This window comes from Loxodonta africana, chromosome 12 (assembly GCF_030014295.1).
Source record: "Loxodonta africana isolate mLoxAfr1 chromosome 12, mLoxAfr1.hap2, whole genome shotgun sequence".
Taxonomy (NCBI): domain Eukaryota; kingdom Metazoa; phylum Chordata; class Mammalia; order Proboscidea; family Elephantidae; genus Loxodonta; species Loxodonta africana.
Genome location: NC_087353.1, coordinates 44,124,952 through 44,137,597, shown reverse-complemented (window position 1 = coordinate 44,137,597; position 12,646 = coordinate 44,124,952). Strand labels below are relative to the sequence as shown.

The 12,646-nt window shown below is 48.0% G+C and overlaps 1 protein-coding gene across 1 annotated transcript in view; it reads right to left on the bottom strand.

Annotated features, from left to right (window-relative positions):
- Window positions 1-837: 837 nt before the first annotated feature.
- The window catches only part of TOGARAM2 (TOG array regulator of axonemal microtubules 2), a 72,186-nt gene continuing 60,377 nt past the window's right edge, over window positions 838-12,646 (bottom strand). The window contains 3 exon segments of the mRNA XM_064294764.1: window positions 838-995; window positions 998-1,279; window positions 7,434-7,520. Of these exon segments, the coding sequence (XP_064150834.1) occupies window positions 931-995; window positions 998-1,279; window positions 7,434-7,520 (434 nt within the window). The 3' untranslated portion in view covers window positions 838-930.

The following is a 12,646-nucleotide window of genomic DNA, read 5'->3' as shown; positions in this document are numbered from 1 at the left end:
AGTTATGATGGTGAGGCAGGACTCAATCTACAAGACTGGATTGTGTCTTAAGCCAATCTCTTTTGAGATATAAAAGAAAGAAGTGAGCACAGAAACAGGGGGACCTCATACCACCGAGAAAGTAGCACCGGGAGCAGAGCATGTGCTTTGGACCCGGGGTTCCTACTCAGAGAAGCTCCATAGTCCAGGGGAAGATTGATGACAAGGACTTTCCTCCAGAGCCAACAAAGAAAGTCTTCCCCTGGAGCTGATGCCCTGAATTTGGCCTTGTAGCCTACTGGACTGTGAGAGAATAAGCTCCTGTTTATTCAAGCTATCTACTTGTGGTATTTCTGTTACAGCAGCACTAGATGACTAAGACAATTCCAAACAAAATGGCCCTAATTGCAACCTTTATAAATCACTCACCCATGCCAGTGATCGACCCTCCAACTTTCTTTTAAAAACCTGGGAAGTCTTTGTCCCAGTAGAGTAGGAGCTGGTCTCTCCTCCTACCACACAGTACCCATTCTCCTATTGTGGTGGTGTTTCCCTCCCTTCTCGTAGCCCTCTCCCCTCCCTTAGAATAATCCTTTTTTGGATAGAGTTGTCCTTGCCTGTTTTAACTCTGTCTGGTGCAATTTTTTCTTTGGCAGTTCCTATGCCTGCAAATGACTGCACCATGTGGCTCTGTGCTGCATTTTTCTTCCTAACTCTTGGTTTCAATATCCCTGCAACTGGTTTTGTTGTTGTCATGTTTTGTTTTGTCCCAAAGCCAGCTGGCGTAAAGTTTTCTGAGGTTAAAAAAGTCCAAGATCATAAAATCTTAGAAAAATAAGTGATTATTTAATTTCTACTTCAAAATAGACTATGTACATCTGAAATTCTACGGGAACATACACTAGGAGATTAATCCATCATAAAAATAAAATTAAAAATTGAATGCCCATTTCAGATCTGTCTTCCATCCAGCGGAAAGGGGCATGAGCTGCCAGCTGTGTTGCAGTAGGGAGCCATCCTCTGTCGGTGACTTGGAGGTTGTCTCACAGGGGTTCCATGTCTAGGAGGTCTTGCAGCATTGTGAGGGCGTGCTTTGGCTGGCCAGCAGCAAATTCCTGCAGCCGGGGGCCCATGTGCTCCTGGAGGCTCCGGGACAGCCGGCTCACAGCCATGCGCACGTTCCCGCTACGCCCAGGCAGGACACCATTCCCAGTCATGTTGTTCAGGAAATACCAAAGGACGGGAAGGACATGGCGCTCCACGGCCTGAGGCTTCTGTGGGTAAACCGAGGTCACCAGCACTGTTGGCAGAAAAGGGAGAGCTACTGAGTCAGGCACTCTCTCCTCTCCCACTCCCTTCTTGGGACGCCAATTCTGTTCCCAAAGGGCAGGCGGACCCAGGGCCGACCTCTCCACTGGGCACTGTGCCTATGGACCACAATGCTTTTAGAGGCTCATGAAAATGTTGTCATTTCATTTAAAATCAGAAGAAAGAAATGAATATATTTGGCTTGGATTATATATTTATTTTATAAAATAAAGGCGTCCACAAAAGCAAAAGTGTCCAGAGCCTATGACAGTAAAAACGGGTCCCGACTGTCCAGGGGAGGGGAACGAGGCAGACTCAGTCAATTATAACCCTGCTTCGGCTATTCCCTAGGTGTGTGACCTACAGAAGGCCTCCCAGCCTTTCTGAGCCTGCTTCCTAATCTGTAAAATAAATATAATGATCCTGAACCGAGCCCTTAAGGTGGTTTCAGGGATTTGATAATGAAATGTACGTAAGGAGCTTGGCACTTGGTGGGCAGGCATGTGACAACCGGCAGCCAGTACTAGGCCTGGCATTGCTCTACTCACCATCAGCACCAGTGACCGTGCTGACACACAGAGAGAGGCTGTGGTAGGCAGAGAAGTCAGGTTCCCTCAAATGAAGCGTCTGGCCCATGGAACAGCTAGTCGGAGATGAGACAGCCCGGCCCCCGCGGACTGATGCCAGGCTTCATGAATAGGACCAGCGGCAGTTCCTGAGCCACGGCGCTCTCCACACAGGCCCTCCATCCCAGTGATGAGCCCCCCAAATCCGCTTTCCCCAAGTCACGCCAAAAAGTCAACAGCAATTTAATTGCCTCATAAGATTTTTTAGCAGTTCAATTGTTTGTTCAGAGTAAGTCCCCCATATTGTTGTCGGCTGTTGTGTCTTTAAGTGTTTTTAAAGCATAGGTTCCCACTCCATCTTTTTTTTTCTCCTCTTGCAATTTGTTTGTTTGTTTTCTTCTTTTTGTGTTGTTGTAAATGTATAAATACAACACATTTGCCAATTCGTCATTTTTCACGTGTATAATTCAGTGAAACCAACTACATCAATCATACTGTGCAACCATCACCCAATATCTCTTGCCAGGTTTGCCATCACCATAAACAGAAACTCAATACTTCCAAACCCTCAAACCTCTCTAAACTCCAGAAAACCCAGAAGCCAGCTGGACCTGCCAGCATGCCCATGCTTCAGCCAATGTCACAGCCACACCGAGTGCTGCCCCACTTGGGAGGAGCTGCTCCGTCCCTCCGCTGTGGCTGGGCTGCCCAGAGTACATTAGTGCTAACAGTGCTCATTTTACAAGTAGCGCGCTCTGCCTGTCATCCCGCCAAAGGATAAGTGCTGGTGAAGGTAAACAATGCTGAGAGCAGTGCTTTATTTACTTATGGGGCGAAGAAAATGGAACATTCCTTGGGCCAGGATATGCCCGGGAAACTAGCACTGCCTGAGCACAGGCGCAGAGCTTTACAGCACCTGTCAATTTCATCCCCCGGCCACCCTGAGAGAGCCACCCTGAGAGGCAGACAGGGAAACCAAGGCTCAGGAGTCAGGAGCTTGCCCCAGACCACACAGCTAATCAGGGCTGAGCTGAGACAGAGCCAAATCTGCCTTGCCTCCAAAGTCCATGCTCTTTCCGCCCCACACTGCCTCCCATAGCTCTAGGAGATCCACTTTTTAAAACTTTTTTCTACCAGTTTTATATAGAGATTTTTTTTTTTAATTGTGGTAAATATATAGGTAACAAAATATTTGCCATTTCAACAAACTTCAATGACATTGAGTATGTCCATCATGTTGTTCAGCCATCATCATTTAACTGAAGCTCAGTGTACCCTAAGTGTTGCCTCTTCCTTCCCACTCTAGGGGCTTCATTGTTCAGAGGCTGGTCTGGAGTTTTATTTTTAATGAAACCCCCAATCTGTCCTCCCCTCATCAGCATAACTCACCAATTCCCCCAGGATATTCCAAGAGCTCCATGGGGGTGCCTCTCATTTCAGAGCCAACCTGGGACAATGAGGAGCCAAAAAGGTGACCTTGCCACCCCTCCACCTCAGCCCGACACCCTCTCAGTGACGCTTCCCACAGAATAGGTATGTCAACTTTCAGGCCATATCCTCAGGGTTCCTGCACCCCATTCTGTGGGCCCCCAGGGATCCCCAAGTATCCTAGAACCCCCAGAAGGTTCAGTAAAGGTGTTCTTTATCAGTGGGGAAGGCAGGACTGCACCCTACACGTCAACCCAGCCACATCAGCGTTCATAGGAACTTTCCAGGGGACAGGGGCTGGAGCAAGAAGGTGCACTGGTTGAAAAGAGGTAAGGGTTCCGTTCCCAGTGTTTGGAACCAGGGCTTCAAAACTTTCAGTTCCCCCCCGCCAATACCCCCACTCCATTCGAACCCCTGCTGAGAATTTCCATTCTAACAAGTTCCTAGCTGAGAATTTGCATTTCCACCCCAGATACACTGAATCTGGAACATGTTAACTGGAAAGCCAGCCTAGTCAACTCCAAGGATGGAGGCTGGGAGCAAGGGCAGAGTAAGCGGTGAGAGGAGCAAGGGGAGGTTAGCAAGGCAGCAATGAGAGGGGGGAAATGGATTATCCTAATTGGTTGCCTTCACTGAAAAAAATGTAATTCAAAGGTTTCCAAAATCTCCACTGAATCTCACCTACAGAAGAGGTGAGAGCTATCCCACCTTGGTGGCCTTGGTAAGGCACCCCTCCCCCACTGCTACCACCAAAGGATAGAGTTCATCTGCCTTTCCCATCTGCCCACACCTTACCACAAGGCTGCACTTCAGACCAGAGCCTCACCCCCTTTGATCAGTGAGGCCCATAGTCACCCCAGACACACACCCCCAGGAAGCTCACACCCTAGTCAGAATAACAAGACCCGCCCCATCTCAGCTCCTCAGCCCACACTTTCTTTTCTGCTCTTTGCTGACTCAGAACCACATTCCTCAGGAATGAGGACCTGGAGCATCACCTGGCTGACAGAGGTCTTTCAAGTTGACAGAGGCTACCGTGGCCCTCCTGGGAGTCATCGTGAGGAAGAGAACCCTATTAAACTCAAGCTTAAAAGGCAGCTGAAGTAATTAGCTAAAGATTTATTCCCATTAAAGAGTGCTACTATTAGTCTACGCCTTGTGTCAACTGCAATTATCTCCTCTGTTCCGGGCTGAAACTGAGGAACACACACGCTATGGAGAAACTATTGCTTTGGGGTCTCTTGGAAATAGATGGAAGAAATTACAGTGGATGGGTAATCTAAAGTGAGGAGGCTCTCTCACCTCTGGGCCCCATAAATTATCTAGACAAGTGCAGGGAAGGGTTTCACCCAGAGAATACTGAGTTTGAGCAGCAGGGATGGGTTTCTTATCTGGCATTCAGGGTGGTCTTGGGTTTACGCCCCTGTTGCCACCCCAGGGCGCCCACGACATTGCACTGTGCCACCATCGTGGCCCCCCAGCCTTGCTCACTTGCCCTACCTGCTTGGTGAAGTCCTGGCCCCTGCTAAGGGGCCACATCAGGGATGCTGGGAGGACTAAGCCAGGGCATAGAGATGGGGCAGTGGAGGAGGTGCAATGGGCATTTATGTCGCCAATCTGTCTATATTTGTCAGCATCTCCTGAGTGCCCAGCACTGCAGGGCACTGGCTGGGGCCAGCAGACCCATTAGAGTACTGTGTGGGGCGTGCTCTTAAGTGGCTCACATAACTCAGGAAGAAATGCTAAGAAGAAGGGAGACAGCCAGCAGTAATGTATCCAGGGGACAGTACCGGCCCTGGGTACATGGCACCACTGAGCAGTTTCCACTAACCCAGTATGGCCCAATGTCCCTCCTCAAACACCAAAAAAAAAACACCAAACCCATTGGTGTTGAGTCAATTTCAACTCATAGCAGCCCTATAGGACAGAGCAGAACTGCCCCATAGGATTTCCAAGGAGCGAATGGTGGATTCGAACTGCTGACCTTTTGGTTAGCAGCCATAGCACTGAACCACTTCGCCACCAGGGCTCCTCCTTAAGCACAGTAATGTGTTAATGAAAAGATTAACGGGCTTGACTTTTATTTTCGAGCTGATATTATGGTAAAGTTATCTAGAAAAGGGATGTCAGATGTTTGAACAGGGGCACAATTTGAGTGCTTACCAGAGGTGCCATTTTCCATAGATATGCCTCTGGCCATACCAGCTTAAAAGAAACTGCTCAGTGGTGCCACGTGCCGAGGGCCAGCACAACTTCCACTCTACCTGCCATCTTCCAGTTATGCCCACTGTCACAGGGACAGGGGAAGTGCTGCCAGAGCCAAGTGGACATCGCCTGGTGGAGGAAGAAGGATGGAGAAGAGCTTTCCAGCAGGGAAGCAACATATGGCAGGCAAAGAGCCACGAGAGAGGATAGAACCCCGGCCGGGCCTACAAGGTGGGCACAGCACAGCTGTTGAGGCTCAGCTCTGCAGCTAGGCTCGGGTACACAAATCCTCCACTACCTGCCAGGGGCCTTGGGCACTTAACCTTTCTGAGCTTTATTTTCCTCAGCTCTGAGAAAGGATAATCATGGAATCTGTTATGGATTGAATTGTGTCCCCCCAAAATACGTGTCAACTTGGCTAGGCCACAATTCCCAATATTGTATGGTTGTCCTCCATTCAGTAATCTGATGTAATTATCCTATGTGTTATAAATCCTAACCTCTATGATATTAATGAGGCAGGATTAGAGGCAGTTATGTTAATGAGGTAGAGCTCAATCTACAGGATTAGGTTGTATCTTGAGTCAATCTCTTTTGAGATATAAAAGAGAGAAGAGAGCAGAAAGGAGAGGGACCTCATTACCACCAAGCAAGAAGAGTCAGGAGTAGAGCAAGTCCTTTGGATCTGGGGTCCCTGCGCTGAGAAGCTCCTAGACCAGGGGAATATTAATGATAAGGACATTCCTCCAGAACCAACAGAGACAGAAAACCTTCCCCTGGAGTTGGCACTCTGAATTTGTACTTCTAGCCTCTAAACTGTGAGAGAATAAGTTTCTGTTTGTTAAAGCCATCTACTTGCGGTATTTCTGTGATAGCAGCACTAGATGACTAAGACAGGATCTATATCCTCCTTGCAGGGCTGTTATGAGGATTACGTGATACAGGGCACGTAGCTAGGGTAGAGGGAGAAGAGGGCAGAGCCTGGACAGGTGAACAGCCACGCAGTGAGGGGCCTGGTGGGCCCACTGCAGGGAGCCTAGACACTATCCTGAAGACGACTCGGGAGCCATGGAAGGAGGTAAAGGCATGATCAATCAGCATTTAGGGGAGCCCTCCGGGATCTAGAGAACGGGCTGAGTTCTATTCCTTCCTCCCTCAATGGGACCTTCTCAAAACAGGAGAGCGGACTTTTGGCAAGTGAAAAGAATACTAAAGCTAAGTGAAGTAGCCTGTTCAAGCTCAGAGCTGGCAGGTGGCAAATGGGTCTGTGGATCCCAAAGCTTGTGTCCTTACCATGCAGCCACAGTAAAGGCCACAGTAGCAGGTTTTGGCCCTGGAATGAAATCCCTTGACACTTACCCTGTAGACTCAAAGCAGAAATTGAACTGGAGCAATCTTTTCTCAGCTGAAGCTTAAACAGGGCAGAGCAGTCCAGGTTGAGTCCCCATCTGCCCACAAACAGTCCTGGACACCTGGCCAGGGGCCGAGTGGGGATAAAATCCAGCCTGTGCTCTGCCTGCCAGCTATGCATACCAGAGAAGGGCCAACTTCTCTTAATCCTCACAGTAGTGCTGTCTGCTTACCACACACACACACAGGCTCTCTCCACCTGCAAGGGGTAGCTTTCTTTAGTTTACACAAAGGTGCCCTATGGGCTAGTGGGAGTCTGTTTGCAAAGAGGAAAAAATACACAATAGTTTTTCTTTTTTAGAAACCATTTTGGTTATGTACAAACCTGCCTCACTTTGACCAAAGATTTTCTCCTGGCAATATAGGTATTGTCACCCCCCGCCCCACAGACACACACAAAAACACCCAGAATATAAAAATAATTTAAATGACCTATGGGGATTATTCTAGGCCTAAAATAAGTTTAACCGTATGCTAGGAGAGAAGAACAGATATCACTTGGAAATCTTTGGGGGCTAGGAGAGTAGGGCTGCTTACCTGACAGACGTTCTGTGACATCAAGCATTGCACGGCCACTCAGGAAACGCACCCGCCCAGCAAATGCTTGCAGGAGGCACAGGTTGTCTAAAGAGATGGAGAGTGTCAGTGACCATGATACTGTGGACCTACACACAACAGCACCAGGTGTTCACAATGCCAGGTACCCACAACAAGAAAAGGCCCTTTGGGGAGGTGAATTAATTTTCTCAGGTTCATAATGAGGCACTTAAAACAGTGAGTGTACACAGGATATTTGGGGAAGGATAGGTGGCCCAAAATCATTAAAATGGCTCCCAAACAGGCCTCCTTTCCTCCCATAGAGTCCTCTGAACTGAAAATTGTCCTAATTTATATTATCTTTGCTTCCTCAAGTTGCTGTGAAGTTTAGGCAAAAGAAGGATGGGTGGTCAGACGGACAGATGGACGGTCGGATAGTCGGACAGGCAGACAGACAGATAGATATTCACATATACCCATCTATCTATCTGTACACACACACACTATAGTTTTAGGGGAAACTGAGGCAATGAGCCATGTAGGAACATATCTATGGTCACACCAAAAGTAAGTGAAGAGTTGGGGTCAGAAGACAGAAATTACAACTCTCATCGAAGCCTGAACTTGTGCTCTACCACAGTGAGGGCAGTTGGTTATTTCACACATTGAACGTTGACTGCTGTCCTCTGTGTAACAGGCATGGAGCCAGGAGCGAAATAAGACACATCCTTCCCCCTCTGTATCAAGAGGCCCCTTCTACAAGGAGGCAGATATTTCTCGTTCTAACACAGAAGAGGAAGCAATGTGATTGTTTTAACCAAGATCCTTGGAAGTACAAAGTTAGGGTGATCAGCTCTAGTCCTAAGATTTCCAGTCTGCCTGGGACTTCGCTGATTTTAGCACTGAAAATCCCATGTCCCAGGACATCTCTCATCCTGGGCAGATCCGGACAGGGGAGCAGCCTATCTGGAGCAAAGGTACTTGGCTTACTCTGATAGGGTCAGAGAAGGTGGGGTATTGTCAGTAGGGTGGGTAGGAGGGAAAAGATTCCACAGATATTGTAGAGGTAAAATCCATGGGACTTACAGACCAAAACAATGGGAGAAGGAGGAGTTGAAGATGGCACCTGGCAGGTGGGATGCCACTACCAAGATACTCCATCAAAGATGGGGAGGGGAAGAGGGGAAAGAGTGCCCAATGTGATAAACACTTTGACTTAGCTAACTTTGTTGTGACCATTTAATGACTGCTGCTGCCTCCAGGATGCAGTCCAAAGGTCCTCAGCCTCACGGCTCTCCCTTCCTGGTGTCACCCCAACTCAACCTTTTCTGACCCAGCTGTCCTATACTCCAGCTATGCCACTTTCACTCACCTTCCCCAAACGCATACTCTAATTTCATATCACCTTACTTTCACTCAAAGTGGAATGTCTCCCTCCCCTACTACCACACCTTTCCCAACTTTGCTCATCTTTCAGGGTAGCCCCTCTTTGCAGAGCCTTCCTAGTTGCCCTTAATGGAAATTAATCTCTCTGCCTACCCTCGTCTGTCTGTCTATATCTCCATTCTAAAACTCAACATAAATATTAAAGATACTTTCGTACATATCTTACACTTCTTTCAGACCCTGAGCCCCTAGAGGGCAAGAACGATGTTCTATGTAATTTTGTGCCTAACAGGCCCCTGCACACAGAAGAGGCTCATCAATGTTTATATAACTGGATTATATGTTCTCCTCATTTTACAGATGACAGAATTTGCTGCGGGGGAAGGGTTTAGCCCGTATTAGCAACCCGTCATGGTTGGTAAGTACAGACTCAGCAAAAATGAGGGAACCCCTCCATGATGAGATGGATTGACACAATAGCCATACCAATGGACTTAAACATACCAATGATCGTAAAGATGGCACAGGGCCTGACGACATTTTGTTCTTTTATACATAAGAGCACCATGAGTCAGAGGTGACTCTATGGCTCCTAACAACAACCACCTCTCAACTGGTTACACATGACCTCCCTGCCTGGTCCTGATTGCCCCCTTGGTTATCCACCCCAGGTCACCTGAGGCCCAGCATGGACATACTTGCAAAGATAGCAAAGTTTATCCTCCACATGCCCCAATTCTGGAAGTTTGGGAAAAAGAGGGGTTTTTAATCTTTTTTTTTTTTTTTAATTGACCCAGAGCCCTCCACTGCTGGCCAACTCCAACAGCACTCCAGCCACATCCAGCCTGAGGAGCCAGCTCTCCCTGCTACCCAGCCACACTCTTGGGTAAAGCACTGGCCCTCTAGTTCTCTTGAAAGAGAACTAAAATACTAAGAGTGTTTACTGCAGAGATAAATCACAAATGGCCAAATCCCAGGTAAGTAGGGTGGGGAGTGCTGGAGGGTGAAGAGACTCTCTGGCACCCTTTGTACTTCTAAAGTTAACTCCAGCAGGACACACTAAATCTAGAAACTGATGTTCTCTACTCTAGTTGCCTTCTCTTTCTCAGACTATTAAACTTGAAGCTCTGCATTCCTCACAAAGACATGCAAGGTGAGGAAAGTGGCCCTTCAGCTGACAAAGGTGTGCTAGCCTAGGAAATATACAAGATTGAAACAGTCTCCCCTTACCATCGGGTTGCCCCTGACGTGAACCGTGGAAACACCCAGCATGGCCAGCTCCCAGCATTTTGCAACCACTGCAGTCACAGCATGATTTAGTGGGAGGTAGGGCAAGTTTAAAAATGCATTTTCCAGGGGTGTGGCTGTGGGGCTTGTTTGCACCTGTCAGGAACGTGAAGCAGGACAGCCCGCCTGGGTGTGAGCACAGCTATGCCCAGTGTCCTGGGGTTCCATTTGGTGACCATCTTCCAGGCTGTATTTCTCTTTGCAGGGTACAGAGATTAAAAGCCTACCTGAAGAAGCCTTTCCAGATGGTTCTGAGTTCCCTGAGTCCCTTCTCACAGAAGCCTGCCTGAAGAAGCCTTTCCAGACCGTTCTGAGTTCCCTGAGTCCCTCCTCACAGAAGCCTGCCTGAAGAAGCCTTTCCAGACGGTTCTGAGTTCCATGAGTCCCTCCTCACAGACCCTTAACATCCCATGGCTGTGCCACCCCTTCGTTCCTTCCCGGGAACTGGGTGCGTTCCCACCAGGCAACAATTCTAACTACAGCTAAGCCCTGCTTCCCTCGCTCTCCTCCGGAGACCGGTAAAGGGTACAGAGGAGAAAACGCACTCATGTACATCTCTGCTGTTTGCAAAAGCTCTATCCATAAGGCAAAAATCTTTAAAATAATTTGTTCAGGGAGATTAAAAAAAAAAGATGCCAGCTCCTAGGATACTGCAGTTAACAAGAAGTGGTCTCAGGGTATCTTGGCAAAGATGTAATTGTTTAAATATGTTTCTATATCAATAGCATCTGTATTAGTGTTTCCAAATGCTTCTATTTGTCCTGGAAATCCTGGTGGGGTAGTGGTTAAGAGCTACAGCTGCTAACCAAGAGGTCAACAGTTTGAATCCACCAGGCGCTCCTTGGAAACCCTGTGGGGCAGTTCTACTCTGTCCTTTGAGTCGCTATGAGGCGGAATTGACTCAATGGCAACGGGTTTGGTTTTTTGTTTTGTTTTTTTGTTTCTATCTGTCCCACCCCGACATTAGCCGTAAGCTCACCTTTGAGGGCAAGGAGTTCTCCTTCCTGGATTTCCCCCCGCAACACTCAGTCCAGGACATTCTCTGGACACAGCTGAGCCTTTACCCTCCTCGCCGCTGACATGGGCTTCCAGAACCAGAAAGAAGTAGACTTGGGGAGTACTTGAAAACACACATCCAGCAGACAGCTGTGCCCAACCATACTCCCACAGGGGCTGGCACACGACAGGTACTCGATAGATGCTTGCAGAGTGAAGGCCAGTGCTAAGACAGAGGCGCTGTGTTTGCCCAAGCTGGGTTATAAGGCCCGGAATGCTACGCCTTGGGTAGCTCACCTCCCTTCCTCTGGCTATGTCTGTAGTGAGGGCTCACCTTTTGGTCACACCCAGGTTTAAAGGGAGGCAGGAGAGCATAGGGATCTGGGTCCAGACTGCCTGGGCTTGGGTCCCATTTTTAAGTTAACTATAAAAACCAGTTGCCATACAGTCAGTTCCGACTTATGGTGACCCCATGTATGTCAGATTGGAACTGTGCTCCATAGGGTTTTCAACGCAGGCCTTTCTTCTGAGGCACCTCTGGGTGGACTCAAACCTCCAATCTTTTGGTTAGCAGCTGAGCACATTAACCATTTGCACTACCTAGGGACAAGTGAACTATAAAGACTTATGCATAGTAGCATGGGAAACTGAAAACAATATGGTATTTTAAAAAAGAATCAAATTCAAAATTGTATTTACCTTACGGTTTTTAACCAGGGAAATTTGTATACATAGAGACAAGAAACAGAAGATAACAGAGAATTTTTAAACAGTTGGTATATTAGCAGGGTATCACAAATGAATTTTTAAGCTTCATTAACAATATAACGTTGGTCATACGATTTATATAAGGCAATAAACTCAAAGTCAGAGAGCAAAGCAACAGAAAGAAATCTGAAGCCACCCCCATTCCAAGCTTATCTGCTCTCTCCGGCACTGGCCAGGGGCTGGGATAAATTAAAGGGGCTTCTTTTGAAGGCAAGAAGACTGAATGTGGGGCTCTGATCTGGGGGTGGGGGAGGGGGAGATGAACTGTCAGCAGCTTGATGTTTTACTTAGTGAGGTTTCCCCTGTAACTAACCCAGTAACAGAGCCCAACCATTCTGCTCCAGGCACTCCCCTGGTCCCCGGAATAATTTGCCTGTAACCAGAAGGCCTTGGTGCTGAGCAGAAAGGACACCATGCCACCCTTTGCTGTGGAGGGCCCTTTCGGCTTGCAGTGTCAGATGGCAGAGGTTAGGGAGCAAGCTGCCAGGCACTCTCCTCCCTCACTTCACCAAAAATGGGTTATTGCTGTTAGTTGACATCAAGTCAATTCCAACTCATGGAAGCCTCATGTGTTGCAGAGTAGAACTGCTCCATAGGGTTTTCTTGGCTATAATCCACAGAAGCCAATCGCCAGGCCTATCTTCCATGGCAACACTGGGCACATTCAAACTGCCAACCTTTACATTAGCAGTTGAGTGCAAACCGTGAGCACCACCTAGGGACCTTATACCAGAAGGGGGACATTCCCAAACCATTCTTTCACTAGCACTCCACCC